This window comes from Polypterus senegalus, chromosome 8 (assembly GCF_016835505.1).
Source record: "Polypterus senegalus isolate Bchr_013 chromosome 8, ASM1683550v1, whole genome shotgun sequence".
NCBI classification, from domain to species: Eukaryota; Metazoa; Chordata; class Cladistia; order Polypteriformes; family Polypteridae; genus Polypterus; species Polypterus senegalus.
The window spans coordinates 106174921-106193932 of record NC_053161.1 but is presented as its reverse complement, the minus strand read 5'-3'; the positions used below and the strand labels follow the sequence as shown (position 1 = coordinate 106193932).

At 41.7% G+C, this 19012-nt stretch overlaps 1 protein-coding gene across 3 annotated transcripts in view; it reads right to left on the bottom strand.

Annotated features, from left to right (window-relative positions):
* The window catches only part of itpr2 (inositol 1,4,5-trisphosphate receptor, type 2), a 583413-nt gene that overhangs the window by 96648 nt on the left and 467753 nt on the right, over positions 1-19012 (bottom strand). For all 3 annotated transcript variants that reach the window (XM_039761551.1, XM_039761550.1, XM_039761552.1), the window contains 2 exons: positions 8277-8441; positions 7457-7637 (listed from right to left, as the gene is read on the bottom strand). In XM_039761551.1, coding sequence (XP_039617485.1) covers positions 7457-7637; positions 8277-8441 — 346 coding nt within the window. The remainder of the gene's footprint in view (positions 1-7456; positions 7638-8276; positions 8442-19012) is intronic.

Here is a 19012-nt window from a genome sequence, read left to right as displayed (position 1 = left end):
AATAGAGAGCTCTGAACAGTTTAAATACTAAGATGTATACTTGATATTATTTTTATGATGATAGGAATTAAATCACGTCCCAACAGCCAGCTTCTGTAGCTGAGGATCGGACCGCCAAGGTCCCTGCCTTTGGCCACCACCCAACTCACACTGCACCCAACCTCCTTGGCCCCTCCTACAGGTGGTGAGCCCATTGGAAGGGGGACCCACGTTGCCTCTTCAGGCTGTGCCTGGCCGAGTCCAATGGGTGCAGGCCCGGCCACCAGGCGCTCGCCATCGAGCCCCACCTCCAGGCCTGGCTCCGGAGGGGGCCGGTGACCCGCGTCTGGGCAAGGGAAAACGCTGTCCAAAGTTTTTATTCTTCATAGGAGGTTGACTGAACTGCTCTTTATTTCATCCCTCACCTAGGACCAGTTTGCCCTGGGTGACCCTACCAGGGGCATAAAGCCCTGGACAACAGAGCTCCTAGGATCATTGGTAAATGCAAACCCCTCCACCATGATAAGGTGGTGGTTCCGGCAGGCCAAGCAGAATGCGGCTTCGGTGGTTACTGAGGCAAAAACTCGGCTATGGCAGGAGTTTGGGGAGGCCATGGAGAATGACTTCCGGTCGGCTTCAAGGAGATTCAGGTCCACCATCCGGTGTCTCAGGAGGGAGAAGCAGTGCAGTGTCAACACCGTATATGGTGGGGATGGTGTGCTGTTGACCTCGACTCAGGACGTTGTGGGGAGCACTTCAAAGACCTCCTCAATCCCACTAACATGCCTTCCAACGAGGAAGCAGAGCCTGGGGGCTCGAAGGTGGGCTCCCCCATCTCTGGGACTGAGGTCACCAAAATGATCAAAAAACTCCTTGGTGACAGGGCCCTGGGGGTGGATGAGATACACCCGGAGTTCCTCAAGGCTCTGGATGTTGTAGGACTGTCTTGGTTGACACGACTCTGCAACATTGCATGGACATCGGGGACAGTGCCTCTGGACTGGCAGACCTTGATGGTGGTCCCCCTTTTTAAGAAAGGGGACTGGAGGGTGTGTTCCAATTACAGAGGGATCACACTCCTCAGCCTCCCTGGAAAAGTCTATTCGGGGGGTCCTGGAGAGAAGGGTCCGTCAGATAGTCGAACCTCAGATTCAGGAGGAACAGTGTGGTTTTCATCCTGGTTGTGGAACAGTGGACCAGCTCTATACCCTTGGCAGGGTCCTGGAGGATGCATGGGAGTTTGCCCAACCAGTCTACATTGTGTTTTGTGGACTTGGAAAAGGCATTCGACCGTGTCCCTCGGGGAATCCTGTGGGAGGTGCTCCGAGACTATGGGGTACCGTAACCCCTGATAAGGGCTGTTTTGTTCCTGTACAACCGGTGTCAGAGCTTGGTCTGCATTTCCGGAAGTAAGTCGAACCCATTTCCAGTGAGAGTTGGACTCCACCAGGGCTGCCATTTGTCATTGATTCTGTTCATAACTTTTATGGACAGAATTTCTAGCCGCAACCAGGGTGTTGAGGGGGTCTGGCTTGGTGGGCTCAGGATTGGGTCACTGCTTTTTGCAGATGATGTTATCCTGTTTGCTTCATCATGCCGTGATCTTCAGCTCTCTCTGAACCAGTTCTCAACCGAATGCGAAGTGGCTGGGATGGGAATCAGCACCTCCAAATTCAAGACCATGGTCCTTAGCCGGAAAAGGGTGGAGTGCCCTCTCAGGGTTGGGAGCGAGATCCTGCCCCAAGTGGAGGAGTTCAAGTATCTCAGGGTCTTGTTCACGAGTGAGGGAAGAATGGAGTGGGAGATCAACAGGCAGATCGGTGCGGCATCCGCAGTGATGCGGGCTCTGCATCAGTCTGACGTGTTAAAAAAGGAGCTGAGCCATAAGGCAAAGCTCTCAATTTACCAGTTAATCTACGTTCCTACCCTCATCTATGGTCATGAGCTGTGTGTAGTGACCAAAAGAACGAGGCTGCGAATACAAGGGGCAGAAATAATTTTGCTCCGCAGGGTGTCTGGGCTTTCCCTTAAAGACAGGGCGAGAAGCTCAGTTATCTGGGAGGGGCTCAGAGTAGAGCCACTGCTCCTCCGCATCGAGAGGAGTCAGATGAGGTGGCTTGGGCATCTGATCAGGATGCCTCCTGGACGCCTCCCTGGTGAGGTGTTCTGAGCATGTCTAACCGGGAGGAGGCCCCAGTGAAGACCCAGGACTCACTGGCGGGACTATGTCTCTTGGCTGGCCTGGGAATGCCTCAAAATCCCCCCGGAAGAGCTAGAAGAAGTGGCCAGGGAGACGGAAGTCTGGGCATCTCTGCTCAAGCTGCTGCCCCCACGACCCGACCTCGGATAAGCGGAAGAGGATGGATGGATGGAGGAATTAAATCATATATAAAACACAGGTGCAAGGTGGCGCAGTGGTAGTGACCAGCTGTCACCTTCCAGAGATTGTTCCTGCCTCCCACAAGATGCTTGCTGCACCGTGTGCGACCTTTGATAAAATAATTTATTGCAGCAGTACTGTCTCTTTCAAACATACTAACCACCAATTCCCGTCCTTCCTTTTCTTTCTTCAAGTAACCAATTGCCACACAATCAGCTCTTTAATAAATGTCAAGCCATCAATAAGCTTAGAATTCAGATTCTTCTAAACTTTTATGGAACATTAAAATATCTTCGTAGTACATTTAATTATTCCATCCATCTATCCATCCACGGTTGAGCCAGTCCCAGCAAGCATACATTGCGAGGCAGGAACAATCCTTGAATGGGGCGGCAGTTCATCACTACCGCTGTCCACACGTTTAATTATTAACAGTACACATTATTTAACTGAAGTTAAAATTTATTTGTATAATGTAATAGAAATACTTTACTGCATTTCATCTTAAAAATGATATCAAGAGGTCCAAGAAGATAGCACCTGGAAATGTAAATCTACTAAGAAGCCAGTTGTTAACATCTTTAAATATGCACTCTCTTCAATTGAATAGAATTTTTTATTGTTATTGTATGGTACAATGAGATTCAATATGCAAATCCTCCAAAAACGTTTTTTCCCCTATAAAATGGTAAAATAAAAACAATAATAATAATAAAAACAAAATAAAAAACAATGAAATACACAATATAAAAGCATAAGTGGCTCAGATAGTGCAATATTACCACTGTAATGCAAATTTACAGTGAGGTAATTGTTGGATGAAACTGTTTCTGAACCATGAGGTTCCTACAGTAAAGGCTCTGAAATGTTTTCCGAATGGGAAAAGTTCAAATAGACTGTGCCCTTGGCTGAGGCAGCGTGTGCTAGAAGCTGTGTCCTGATAATTCTCTCCACTCTTCACATAATCTTCCGTAGAGCTTTGATTACACAATCAGATACAGTGGGTTAAAATACTCTGAGTAGTCAACTGAGAGTAACAGCGCTAAAGTAGCTATAGTATTTGGAATAGTTTGGCCATTCCGTGCACCATTATATGTTTACAGGATGATTACAATCAGATGCCTTAAACTAAAAATTAATATACGGTTAATTTCAGTGTATTTGATAAAGCTGCATCAGGGATGTGAATCTAAAAAATAAAGGTAAATGACACAGGAAGAGCAGCACTGTTTTGACGCTGGTGTAAGCAATGGTCTGAGCTGGTGTGATTGAATGTGCGTGGCTTTACGCCAAGTTTAGATTTTATACATCGCGATGTGAACGTGGAAACGGGAGTATGAAACATTTTTGTGCATAGGCACTGTTTATACATGAAGATAGACACTGACACAAATTGATGAATATATACAAGAGTGATCTGCAAAAGAATTAAAATCTTGCTATACTTCTTTATATTCTCTTCTTTGTGCCCCTGTGAATATAAATTATTGTCAATACATTAATAATTCAATTGTTCTTCATTTACTCAGAATATAGAACAAATGTAGGAGACACTTTAAAAACAGAGAAGCTTTAATCTGTTGCACCTCTACAAGACAACCACCTTTTTACAATCTCTCAAACATATATAGTATTTTATGATTAAAAAATGTCTGGGATTAAAACATTTCTGCATAGACAAGGTTTTTGCATCCTACAAACAATTAAGGTTCAAATTTAACTTTTCATCAACATAATTTTTCCACTACTTTTAAATTAGAAACTTTGCTAAACAGAACCCACTCATTTCTATTCCAGAAGAAATACTGATTAGTCTTGAAGACTCATGTCTACAATATATAAAAACATTGTAAAGTCCCTTTCTTTCAAAGATCCCAGGGTATGGTGGGGACAAGACCTTTCACTTAATATTTCAGAAAAGGAGTAGAAGGCAGCCATGAAGGAAGGCAGTGTGAGGTTGTGGGTTTAAATCTCATTATTGGCACTGTGTGGACATTGGGCAACCAACTTGACCTGCCTGTGCTCCAACTGGAAAGTCAAAAGAAATGTAATCAATTGTACCATAAATGTTGTAAGTCACCATGGATAAAGGCATCCATCAAAAAAGTAAATATAAAGACATAAAATACACTCTAGCTCCATATGTGCAAAGCACTCAATCACTCAACTTAAAATACTAGGCTCACCCGCCTTTTAAGTTGACCACTTCTTAAGGCAATTCAATATGTAGATCAATTTGATATTTTATACAAACTCATTAATTTGGTTATATTGCATTTGAGCGGTATTACTTTAATACTCGTAGTTTCTGTTATTTCTGTGATGAAATTTTAACTTTTTTTTTCTATATTGAGGTCGCCCTTTTGAACCCCTCTGATATTTACTACGCGGTGAGGCATTTGTACTCCATCAACATTAATTACTTCCAGTCTTTTTTTGTCTATTTTTCCAGCGCATCGCACAAAAAAGCAAGGAAACGATGGGAGCACATTATGTCGCTTCGTACCGCAAGCTGCAAGTAGTAAGTCTATGATAAGCAGAATACCGCTACGCTTTCCACTCATGGGACGGAAGGACAATCCTGACCGCTTTTATATAGTAAGAAAGAAGAAGAAGATATCGCACAGTCTGGAGTAGAAAATCATCTTTTACCTGGAAAAACGAAACTACAAATCCCATCGCATTGCAAAATGGACGGGGCGTGTGAAACTCTGCGCCTGCATAGCACTCACGGGACAGGACAATCCCGACCGCTTTTATATAGAAGGATTCTATCAAGTACATTTATCTTGTTTAAAATTGTCCAAAATGTATGCAGGGCAAAATTCAACCTGAGAATGTTACAACCTAGCTTCAGTCTCACTGGACCATACGTTTTGGGCATGCACCAATTTAACGTAACTTTAGACAAAAATCTTTGAATGCCTATCAGACACAGTTGGGGTCACAATTATTCATAACCTACTGACAGCTCTGTTTGGAGTACTTCCATATGGGCTTAAAGTGGAGAAGGACAAACTGTAATTGCCTTTACCTCACTACTAGCATGTAGACTTATCTTGCTTAACTGGAAGAATCCAACCCCACCACATTTAAGTCAGTGGGTAACTGATGTTCAATATTATTTGAAATTGGAAAAAATCGAATACTAACTTAGAGGATCTGTTCAAAAGCTTTTAAAAATATGGCAGTATCTTATCGATAAAATAAGCTATACCGGGGAAAAGAATACTCTTCTTTTCTTGCTGCTTTTAAAGATTTGCTCTGTTTGCTGGCCCTCCTCTCTTTTTCTTGGGTGAGGGTTGAATTTTAGTTTGTTAAGTTGACTTAACTGCATGGAATATTATTTGTTTCTAATTAAAATGATATATAAATAAATAAACATATAAATAAATAAAATATATATATATATATATATTTTTGTATGTATGCATGTCCGGTTGTATATCACTTCTCTCTGTAGTTACCATCACCAACGTCCGTTAGATGACAGCACGGTGCAACAAAGACATTCCTTACAAACAGAGCACCCCTCCCCGCCATTTTTCCCAGTGCAGTTTCAGTGCTACTCTTTCTCACTGGCTTTCCGGATTTGTGGTGCTATTTGCTCGCTTTCCGACTCACAGTACGATTTCTGCGTTGCTCTTTCTGACTGACTGGTGCTATTTGTTTGCTTTCCGACGTATTGTAAATGAGATAAATTCATCTCACTGTGGTGCTTATTCCGTACATAATACCATGTAACAAATTGAAAATCGTCCTGCTTTTTGCTAATATACCCATGCCAATGAAAAAAACATGTAGAATTGGAAGGTCCACTTCAGATGCCAGGAAAAAGTCTATTTCAAGAGCGTCTGAAACGCCACAGCAGACAGAATCTAGAGTGGAGGAACTTACAACAAAATGTGAATCAGAAAACTGTTTGTTCTATTTCTATGTTCTGTTTCTTTCATTTGGGGAATTTACCAGTTATACATTCCCGAACAACGCCGGGTACTCCTGCTAGTAAATGTGTATAAGAGTATATACTTAAGTATGTTCTACATTGTTAATCATTTTCTTCTTTGCCTGTTATCTGTAACTTTAGATTAGACTTTAGGTTAGAAGAATGGAGAGGTACAGACAAGAGATAAAGGGTTCCTATGTAAAAATACGGTTTCAAGACCAATAAACTGTAGGAAGGCATAGCGTGGTAGCTACGTTGTTTAATTTCGCTTTAATTTGTACTGATTGGAGTTTTAATTTTTCTTTATGTACATTAATTACAATAATGGGTTGGTTTTAAATATTTTCACCACCTTGACATTATTATCAGTGTAAATGGTTGCAGCATGGTTGAATTTTCTCCAACTAAAAGACAGTCACTTCCAATAAACTATTAACCTCTAATTTTTAGAAATGTGAAGCATTCATCTATGTATATGAAGGACTTTCAGTTCATAGTTCAAGGCGAAGCACTAAGTAAAATGAAGAATAATGAAGATAATTAACCATCTAGTATCTACAACTGCTAATTCTTTACAGAGTCATACAGAGAACCTTCAAACATGTTACAGTTTTGTTAATCCAGTTATTACCACTATTACTGCATAATTTATAGAGGGTCACTCGCAACACCCGCTTCACAGCGGAGAAGTAGTGTGTTGAAGAAGTAATGAAAAAGAAACATTTTGAAAATAACATCACATGATTGTCAATGTAATTGTTTTGTCACTGTTATGAGTGTTGCTGTCATATATATATATATATATATATATATATATATATATATATATATATATATATATATATATTAGCAGAATTCGTCTTTTAGGGTCCAACAGTGGGTAAACACATGGGAAACAGTTCAAGATGACACAGCAGAATGGTGTTAATGACTTAACAGGAAGGGAAAAATGATATGCTTTTTCAAACCCTTTGCTCACCCAAAACAAATTGCCCATGGAAATTCAAACATTTTGGGTGAATTTTAATGTGTTTCATTCTTCAGGAGTAGACAATAGTTAAAAAGTATTTAGCCTTTAAATTGGTAGCCTTCTTTGTATATTTTACTGAAGCAAAATATATAAATAACTGAGTATTGTGTAAAGTAAATACCAGGAGGAAGGTGCTCGACTTCCAGAAGAAAGTCATCTTTCAGGAAAAGGAATCCAACAATAGAAAAGAGGTAGACAAGGATGAGTGCCAGTACAGCAGTGAGAATGATGGACCGTCCATTTCGAGTAACACTTTTGATGACATTCAGCAGAGTTTCCTCTCTATACACCAAGTCGAACAACTAGGAAGAAAAATAATAATAATTAAGATATATAAACTAATACTTCTAATGTTGAATCTTATGTTGAAGATTTCCTTGATACGTTCTCCTCTACCAGAAATCCTTGTTTTAAACACTGGGGGGAAAAAAAGACATTTTTTATATCTTAATACTGACTATATTTTGCAGTTTAGCATATATTTTAACACTGATTAGAAAAAATCAGAAAACAACATTTTATTTCTTTGAGAATATGTTCTGTTAAATTTAATATCCTTTCAAAGCTCTTATGTATTTTAGCATATTCCTACACCATGGAACCGGAGACTGGTGACGCAATGCATGTAGATAAGCACATGCAAGTAAAATTTTCACTGCACTCTCTAGATGTGACAATAATGCCTCTTTAAATCAGTAAAAACAGTTAAACTAAATAATAATACCTGTCTGATCAATTTCCTAACCAACTTAGCCATTATATGGAGCTGGTGTCTATCCTGGTAGCATTCAGCACAAGGAGGTTGCTGCATTGGACAGGACAGACTCAAATACAAAAGACTTGTTCTCATATTAATTATGGTATTTTCAATGATATAAATATAGCAAATATGAAAAAATACATATTGCAGGAGCAACATATTTAAGATAAATCTCACTCACCAAAAAACTGTAGAAGAACTCATGAACAAAGAGGCCCAGCATACATATGATGACATTAATGACATGAAACAAAAATGCCATGTCCATAATAACAGCTTGATAACCACGGGTGAATGTGCCTCGATTGCCCACAAAGCTCACCACAAATACAATCTTATTGCAGAGCTACAAGAAGAAAATATGGGAAAAGAGAAAAAGTTAAATTATATCAAATAAAACAGGCAGTGTTTCAAAAAGACAGAGCTATGTTTACTGTTGGACTAAAGCTGTGCTGACCTTTAAAAGAATTTATGGCTGAAGAAAGTTTAAAAATGTCATTGTTACTAAATTACTGTTTATTGTTTAAAATGGTCATTATAATACATTTTAATTTCTCTATGGCAATCTACATCCTTCATGGTATTCACTTTACTACTAGTATATATGAAGTTATCACCCTAACGTGATAACTATTGTTCCATTGTTATTGCCAGGTCATAATATGTAATAAATAAATCAGACAAGGGTCTGAACTAGGAAATCTGCAGATTGAGATGCCAAAGCCAAAACTCTTATTGTCAGAGACAAAAACAGATAAATCAAGAACCTGAACACTAAAATCACAAAAAGCAGATGAGGAGGGTTTATGTTTGTCCACAATCTTGGACAACTAGGAAGTGTATGGTGATGGTGAATGTAAGCACACAGTCTACATGGCAACACATCAGCAACACTAAATAAAATAGCAGCATCCATAGAAAATAAAATGGAGCAACAGTAAGGCATGAAAATAACTTCTTCAAAACATAACCAAAAATAAAATAATTGGCAAATTTCAATTCCACAACATGAAAAAACTCAAGTTGAAAAGAAAAACACAAGTTAAAGTACAAATTAAAGAACAACACAATAATTTACATGAAACCAGATTACAGCAATAACATTCTTTACACTTAAATACAGTGGAACCTCGGTTTGCGAGCATAATTCGTTCCGGAAACGTGCTCGTAATCCAAAGCACTCATATATCAAAGCGAATTTCCCCATAAGAAATAATGGAAACTCAGATGATTCGTTCCACAACCCAAAACTATTCATGTAAAAATGATAAATACAAAATATAAAGTAAAATACATAATACAAATTAACCTGCACTTTACCTTTAAAAAGAATCATGGCTGGTGTGAGTTTCTAAACTCATGTGGGATTCCACCCCCACCCCATTCCACACGCGGAAGAGCATCCCAAAGCAATCGCAGTCTCCCAGCGCTGTAGCAGTTCGCCGTATAAGCGCATCCAAAAAGATTGCAGACATGCTATAAGCGCCTGTCGTCAATGGGTCATAGAAGGAACATTATAAAGATCCCACTACAATAATAACAGCGCTGTTGCTGTTTCAAGCTGAATAAAGCTGGTGTTAAAGTACTGAGAGTCAGCTTCGTGTTTTGGGGAGCAAGATGGGGACTCGCACTTCACAGCGCGCACACACACGCAGTCACAATGCTGTAGTAAACAGTATACGCTCATACGGATGTTGACTATATGAGTGAGGCACACAGACTCAGATGGAGAATAGGAGACGATTGCCAGAGAGAAAGAGAGAGAGAGAGAGACGCGCTGGGCGAGCGAGATAAGGAGCGAGAGAGAGCAGCTGGGCGAGCGAGATAAGGAGAGAGAGAGGGAGAGACGCGCTGGGCGAGCGAGATAAGGAGAGAGAGAGAGAGAGAGAGAGAGAGAGATGCGCTGGGCGAGCGAGATAAGGAGAGAGAGAAGAACAATCAGCTCAGTTGTGATCACATGACGCTCAGCAGACAAAGTGTATCCATACTACTCGTATTGCAAGACATCGCTCGTTTATCAAGTCAAAATTTATTAAAAATTTTTACTCGCCTTGCAAAACTCTCGGAAACCGAGGTTCCACTGTATAAATAAACAGCAAAACACCAGTTAAAACAACTTACAAGATGCATGCAAGGCATAAAATCCTGGTGCACTTAAGTGCTTAGTTACCCAATTCAAAAGTAGAAACATTTTACATTTTTTTTTAGGTATTTGAAAGAGTGTGTTACCACATTTTTGTTAATTATATATTGGCTCCAGCAGACCCCCCATGACCCTGTAGTTAGGATATAGCAGGTAGGATAATGGATGGATATTTTTATAACTGTCAGCATTAACAGTGACAACAGATTAAAATCTCATGTGTTAAGACTACACATGAGCTTTTTAACAGTTCTTTACATTACATTCATGTACCAAACTAGCAAAATACCTGCGCTTCGCAGAGGAGAAGTAGTGTGTTAAAGAAGTAATGAAAAAGAAAAGGAAACATTTTAATAATAATGTAACATGATTGACAATGTAATTGTTTTGTCATTGTGATGAGTGTTGCTGGCATATATATATATATATATATATATATATATATATACATATACATACTGTGAACGCTGGCCCCGGCACAGACAGACGGACATCATTTTTTCTCCACACACTGTTTATTATACACTATTTACAAAGTCTTTGCTCACGTGCACCCCCAGTGCCTTATCGCACCGAATTCCCCAAAGTCCAGGCCCACAGTCTTTTGTGCCTTCCTGGCCGCCTCCAGTCCTTCCTCTTGCTCAGTCCGCTTCCTCCCGACTTCCACTGCTGACTGGAGGAGGCGGCCCCTTTTATGGGGAGCGGATGGGCTCCAGCTGCTCCCGGCACTTAACGGTGGCCACACCCCTGTGTGGCGGAAGTGCCGGCTGCGCACCCGGAAGCCGCCCGTGTCTCCCCGGTCGTCTTCCCCGGCACTTCCTGGTGTGGCGGAAGTGCCGGATCCCGGAATAAACAGGCACTGGGCGCCGCCTGGCGGTGGCCACGGGTCCCTACAGGGCTGGGCTTCCAAGCCCTGTACCCGAGGTCCCCTGTCTAACCAGGACGAATGCCCCCACTCGGTCTGGAGGAGGCACACGCCCTCCTCCGGTCCTCTAAGGCGTCCTGGCCGGGCGCCACACGGGATGAACCGGCATCGGGGCGCCGCCTGGCGGTGGCCACGGGCCCCTACAGGGTAGGGCTTCCATGCCCTCGACCCATGGCTCCCAACAGAACCAGGACGGACGGCCCCTCACGGTCTGGAGGAGGCAAAAGCCCTCCTCACGTCCTCCTGGGCGGGGACCACTATACATACACACACACAAATATACAGTATACACATATACATTGTGGCATCCGGCCGGGACGCCCAGGAGGACTGGAGGAGGGCTTGTACCTCCTCCAGACCACGAGGGGGCGTCTGCCCTGGTTATGTTGGGGCCACGGGTAAAGGGCTTGGTAGCCCAGCCCTGTAGGGACCCGTGGCCACCGCCAGGCGGCTCCCGGTGCCTGAATATCCCTGGAGCCCAGCACTTCCGCCACACCAGGAAGTGCTGGGGGGAAGACGGCAGGGGACACCCGGACGGCTTCCGGGTGCGCAGCTGGCACTTCCGCCACACTGGGGCCTGTCTACGGAGGAGTTCTGGGAAGCAGGTGGAGCCCATCCGGGTTCCTATTTAAGGGGCTGCCTCCCTTCAGTCGATTGCGGAAGTCGGGTGGAAGAGAGACGGAGCTGGAGACAGGACTGGAGGCGGCCAGAGAGGCATTTTGACTATGTGGCCTGGACTTTGGGGGAACGGTGCAAGCGGCACTGGGACGTGCACTGAACTAAATATTGTAAATATATTGTAAATAAACGGTGTGTGGTGGAGCCAACGATGTCCGTCTGTCTGTGTCCGGGTTCAAGTCAAGTCATATTCCAGCGCTGACTTTATAATATACAAGTTTTGACTTTATATATTCAGAAACAAGTTTTGACTTTAAATATACCGACGCTGACTTTATATATTCAAGTTTTGACTTTATTTATTCCGACAGTGACTTTATATAATCAAGTTTTGACTTTATATATTCGGGAATGACTTTATATATTCGGGAATGACTTTATATATACAAGTTTTGACTTTATATAGTTAAATTTAGTCATCATTGCATACATTTTTCTTCACCATAGAAATTTAAACAGTAAATTCAACTTCCATTCCTACCAAAGAAATTTCTGGCGACTCAATAGAACCTACTTATATCCAAATTCGAGCTATTGAGCTGTCGCCTGCCTGCCTGAATAAGTCACCCTCGCTATTACTTTTTTACTGTTCATTTAATCATGGCTAGTGGCGGAAAAAATATAAATGGAAGGAGTATCGATTATTCATAAAGCTTCAATTGGTGATCTGTTTTTCTGTGTTAACTTCATATTTTTTCATACTTGTTCTCAAACCAAGGGGGTGCGAGGGTAAAATGAAATGTTGAAGCGCTGATCAATGTAAGCGGTGCACCAGGGAATCATGCATTGACAGAAGTTCCCCTTTGCTTGGAATGCAAAGTGTGATTAAATGCATTATTTTTTAACGCGTTATGGAGCACATGCATCGAAGCTTCTCAGCTGTGCTTGTGCTAAGAAAAGGAAACATTTTAAAAATAACGTAACACGATTGTCAATGTAACATTTTGTAAGTAGTGCCTGGAGGATTCAGTGTGGAGAAACTGTAGAGACAGCGTGTGTATTAACTTGTGGATTTTTCTGTGAGTATTTGGTGGCAGCGTCACAAAGTTGCTTCCATAACACTGCGTTAGCTGCGGAGCTCAGCTCAGAGCGAAATGAGGTGAATGGGAGGGGAAATGATGACGTGACTCCCCCACCCGACTTAACTGTCAATCCCCCACAAACACAGTCTCTCGGAATTTGCATAAGCACACCCCTTCACCTGCAATTTTAACTTAGTTACAAAGTGATCAAAACTCTCGTTTATATCCTGCGTCCTCTCATTAAACTTGTATCCCGCATTACCTGTGGGCATGTGAAACGCCAGCGGCAGCCTGTCTATGAAACTTTTATTGTTTTCCTCCAGCCGTCTGGAGTTTTTTTTTGTTTTTTCTGTCCCCCCTGGCCATTGGACCTTACTCTTATTTTATGTTAATTAATGTTGACTTATTTTGTTTTCTTATTGTGTCTTTTATTTTTCTATTCTTTATTATGTAAAGCAATTTGAGCTACTGTTTGCATGAAAATGTGCTATATAAATAAAAGTTGTTGTTGTTAATTTAAACTTTATGTTTACACCGTGCTTTGTTTCTGAAGTAGCAGCACTCATGAATATGGTTGTATATGTCACTCGCTCGCTTCTTATTGTTTCGCTGCCTTCTCAGTTATATAATACATGTTTTCTTCAGCGCTTTTTGGAGCTCTTCCTGGTTTTCTACGTACTGCGTTGACAGTCAGTTCGCGTGATTATGTGGGAGGCGTGATGATGTCACACGAAACTCCGCACCCCACGGCTTTCGAGCTCAACTCCATTAAAGTATATGGAGAAAAATAGCTTCCAGTTATGACCATTACGCGTAGAATTTCTAAATGTAACCGGCCCAACTTTTGTAAGGAAGCTGTAAGGAATGAGCCTGCCAAATTTCAGTCTTCTACCTACACGGGAAGTTGGAGAATTAGTGATGAGTCAGTGAGGGCTTTGCCTTTTATTAGTGTGTGTATATATATATATATATACATATAGCAAAATACCCGTGCTTCGCAGCGGCGAAATACTGCCTCAATATTTTTATTAAGAAAAAAGTAAACATTTTTAAACTGAGGGAAAATATACAAAAAATTATTTGTTAAGTATCTCTTTGTATACTATGTTGTCAGTTCGGCCCTCTGGTTGTAATATGACCGAGCTGTGCGCTGAGCTCACTCTTGAGCATGCAACATATAGTTCTTTGATCGATGGTGATCACCACGATAGACATGTTAATAGGGGTACAGTTGGAAAAATAAAGGGAATGGGTACTTGATCAGTAAACAAAGTACAAAATACCTACACAATAACTATAACAATCGTAATAAACGAACAATAAAACAGCGGAGAACCCGTGGATTAAATAAAAAGGCTGCTTCGTTGGCGATGCAAGGAAAAACGACGGCCGTATATGCCGTTCGTTTATAAAACAGCGGAGAAGCTGTGTAAAGGCTGCTTCACAAAAAAACAGTGGAGAGCCTTATATGGGCAGGCAGTCAGCCAAAGAAGGGAATCAATAAACAAATATAATCGTAATAAAGGAACAAAAAAATAGCAGAGAACCCGCGGATTAAATAAAGGAAATAGGTACCTGAACAGTAAACTAAGTCTAAAATAGCTACACAATAACTATAACAATCGTAAGAAACGAACAATAAAACAGTAGAGAACCGTGAAGCAAGGAGAAAGGACGGCGTTATATGTGGTTCGTTTATAACACAGCGAAGAAGCTGTGTAAAGGCTGCTTCACAAAAAAACAGCGGAGCGCCTTATATGGGCAGGCAGTCAGGCAAAGAAAGGGAATTAAATAACTATAATCGTAATAAACGAACAAAACAACAGCAGAGAAGCTGCGGATTAAATAAACGAAAATGGGTACCTGAACAGAAAACTAAGGGGTACCTGAACAGTAAACTAAGTGTAAAATACGCACACAATAACTATGACAATCGTAATAAATAAACAATAAAACAGCGGAGAACCTGTGGATTAACTAAAAAGGCTGCTTCCTTGGTGAAGCAAGGAAAAAGGAGTGCCTTATATGTTGTTCGTTTATAAAACAGTGGAGAAGCTGGGAAAAGGCTGCTTCCTTGGCGAAGCAAGGAATGAACACACCACAGCGAAGAACGGCCTTATATGGGCAGGCAGTCAATTACATGGGAGGCGTGCTGATTTCCGCAGCAGCCGCACTTATGAATATGCTAAGCACAGTCCTTCACCCACGAATATTTACCTTATATGGGCAGGCACTCAATTACGTGGGAGGCATGATGATGCAAGACGCAAGATGCAACCGCCTCACCCGACGACCGTGCTGCCCGCTATGGCCGTATACAGTATATGAAAGTAGGTTCCAGTTATGACTGTTACGCGTAGAATTTCGAAATGAAACCTGCCTAACTTTTGCAAGTAAGCTGTAAGGAATGAGCCTGCCAAATTTCAGCCTTCTACCTACACGGGAAGTTGGAGAATTAGTGATAAGTGAGTCAGTCAGTGAGTGAGTCAGTGAGGGATTTGCCTTTTATTAGTATAAATACATATATATACACATATATATATATACATATATACTCAGCAAAAAAAGAAACGTCCTCTGACTTTCAACTGTTTTTACTTTCAGTAAACTTAATGTGTAAATATTTGTATGAACACTAAAAGAGTCAACACCATAAGACATAAACTAAAAATGTTTCACAATGTGTCCCTGAATGAAGGGAGGCTCAAAATCAAAAGTACCAGTCAGTATCTGGTGTGGCCACCAGCTGCTTGAAGTACTGCAGTGCATCTCCTCCTCATGGACTGGACCAGATTTGTTAGTTCTTGCTGTGAGATGTTACCCCACTCTTCCACCAAGGCACCTGCAAGTTCCTGGACATTTCTGGGGGGAATGGCCCTAGCCCTCACCCTGCGATCCAACAGGTCCCAGACGTGCTCAATGGGATTGATATCCGGGCTCTTCCACTGCGAGGATGATCAGCTGTCCTTCCTGTCTCCCTGTAGTGCTGTCTTAGGCGTCTCACAGCGGACATGGCAATTTATTGCCCTAGCCACATCAGCAGTCCTCATGCCTCCCTGCAGCATGCCTAATGCACGCTTCACTCAGATGAGCAGGGACCCTGGGCATCTTTCTTTGGGTGTTTTTCACAGTCGGTAGACAAGTCTCTTTAGTGTCCTGCGTTTTTAGAACTGTGACCTTAAATGCCTACTTTCTGTAAGCTGTTAAGGTCTTAACGACCATTCCACAGGTGCATGTTAATTAATTGATTATGAGTAATTGAACATGCATGGAAAACATTGTTTAAACCCTTTACAATGAAGATCTGTAAAGTTATTTGGATTTGGATTTTTAAAACATTATTGTTGAAATACACAGTCCTGAAAAAGGGACGTTTCTTTTTTTGCTGAGTATATATATATATATATATATATATATATATATATATATATATATACACACACACATACATCCACATATATATACATACAGTATATATATATATATATATATATATATATATATATATATACATCCACATATATACATATGTATATACATGTGTATGTGTGTGTATATATATGTAAACACTTTTTAATCAGAGTATAGCATAAAGTCAATGAAACTTATGGGATATTAATCTGGTCAGTTAAGTAGCAGAGGGGGTTGTTAATCAGTTTCAGCTGCTGTGGTGTTAATGAAATTAACAACAGATGCACTAGAGGGCAACAATGAGATGACCCCAAAACAGGAATGGTTTAACAGGTGGAGGCCACTGACATTTTCCCTCCCCATCTTTTCTGACTGTTTCTTCACTAGTTTTGCATTTGGCTACAGTCAGTGTCACTACTGGTAGCATGAGGCGATACCTGGACCCTACAGAGGTTGCGCAGGTAGTCCAACTTCTCCAGGATGGCACATCAATACGTGTCATTGCCAGAAGGTTTGCTGTGTCTCCCTTCACAGTCTCAATGGCATGGAGGAGATTCTAGGAGACAAGCAGTTACTCTAGGAGAGCTGGAGAGGGCCATAGAAGGTCCATAACCCATCAGCAGGACCAGTATCTGCTCCTTTGGGCAAGGAGGAACAGGATGAGCACTGCCAGAGCCCTACAAAATGACCTCCAGCAGGCCACTGGTGTGAATGTCTCTGAGCCCTACAAAATGACCTCCAGCAGGCCACTGGTGTGAATGTCTCTGACCAAACAACCAGAAAGACTTCATGAGGGTGACCCAAGGGCCCCATGTCCTCTAATGGGCCCTGAGCTCACTGCCCAGCAGCATGCAGCTCGATTGGCATTCGCCATAGAATACCAGAATTGGCAGATGCACCACTGGTGCCCTGTGCTTTTTACAGATGAGAGCAGGTTCACCCTGAGCACATGACAGAAGTGAAAGGGTCTGGAGAAGCCATGGAGAACATTATGCTGCCTGTAACATCATTCAGCATGAGCAGTTTGGTGGTGGGTTAATGATTGTCTGGGGAGGCATATCCATGGAGGTTCACACAGACCGCTACAGGCTTGACAAAGGCACCTTGGCTGCCATTAGGTATCAGGATGAAATTCTTGGACCCATTGTCAGACCCTATGCTGGTACAGTGGCTGCTGGTGCACGACAATTCCTGGCCTCATGTGGTGAGAGTATGCAGGCAGTTCCTGGAGGATGAACGAATTGATACCATTGACTGGCTACCACACTTTCCTGACCTAAATCCAATAGAACACCTCTGGGACATTATGTTTTGGTCCATCCAATGCCACCAGGTTGCACCTCAGACTGTCCAGGAGCTCAGTGATGCCCTGGTCCAGATCTGGGAGGACATCCCCCACAACACCATCTGTCACCTCATTAGAAGCATGCACCGATGTTGTCAGGCATGTATACAAGAACACAGGGGCCATACAAACTACTGCGTACAATTTTGAGTTGCTGCAATTAAATTTTGGCAAAATGGACTAGCCTGCCACATAATTTTTCACTCTGATTTTGGGGCGTCTTTGAATTCAGGGCTCTGTAGGTTGATCATTTTCATTTCCATCAAACGATGTGGCATCCTTTCGTTCCTAACACATTACCTAGTCTATATCAGTATAGATATCCAGGAGGATTTCTTTTTCCCATTGAGATCTGATGTGTTTTCAAAGTGTTCCTTTAATTTTTTGAGCAGTTTACACACACACACACACACACACACACACACACACACACACACATATATATATACATATATATCCATATACATATCTACATATACTGTATGTACACACATATATACAGTGGTGTGAAAAACTATTTGCCCCCTTCCTGATTTCTTATTCTTTTGCATGTTTGTCACACAAAATGTTTCTGATCATCAAACACATTTAACCATTAGTCAAATATAACACAAGTAAACACAAAATGCAGTTTTTAAATGATGGTTTTATTATTTAGGGAGAAAAAAAATCCAAACCTACATGGCCCTGTGTGAAAAAGTAATTGTCCCCTGAACCTAATAACTGGTTGGGCCACCCTTAGCAGCAATAACTGCAATCAAGCGTTTGCGATAACTTGCAATGAGTCTTTTACAGCTCTGGAGGAATTTTGGCCCACTCGTCTTTGCAGAATTGTTGTAATTCAGCTTTATTTGAGGGTTTTCTAGCATGAACCGCCTTTTTAAGGTCATGCCATAGCATCTCAATTGGATTCAGGTCAGGACTTTGACTAGGCCACTCCAAAGTCTTCATTTTGTTTTTCTTCAGCCATTCAGAGGTGGATTTGCTTGTGTGTTTTGGGTCATTGTCCTGTTGCAGCACCCAAGATCGCTTCAGCTTGAGTTGACGAACAGATGGCGGACATTCTCCTTCAGTTTTTTGGTAGACAGTAGAATTCATGGTTCCATCTATCACAGCAAGCCTTCCAGGTCCTGAAGCAGCAAAACAACCCCAGACCATCACACTACCACCACCATATTTTACTGTTGGTATGATGTTCTTTTTCTGAAATGCTGTGTTCCTTTTACGCCAGATGTAACGGGACATTTGCCTTCCAGAAAGTTCAACTTTTGTCTCATCAGTCCACAAGGTATTTTCCCAAAAGTCTTGGCAATCATTGAGATGTTTCTTAGCAAAATTGAGACGAGCCCTAATGTTCTTTTGCTTAACAGTGGTTTGCGTCTTGGAAATCTGC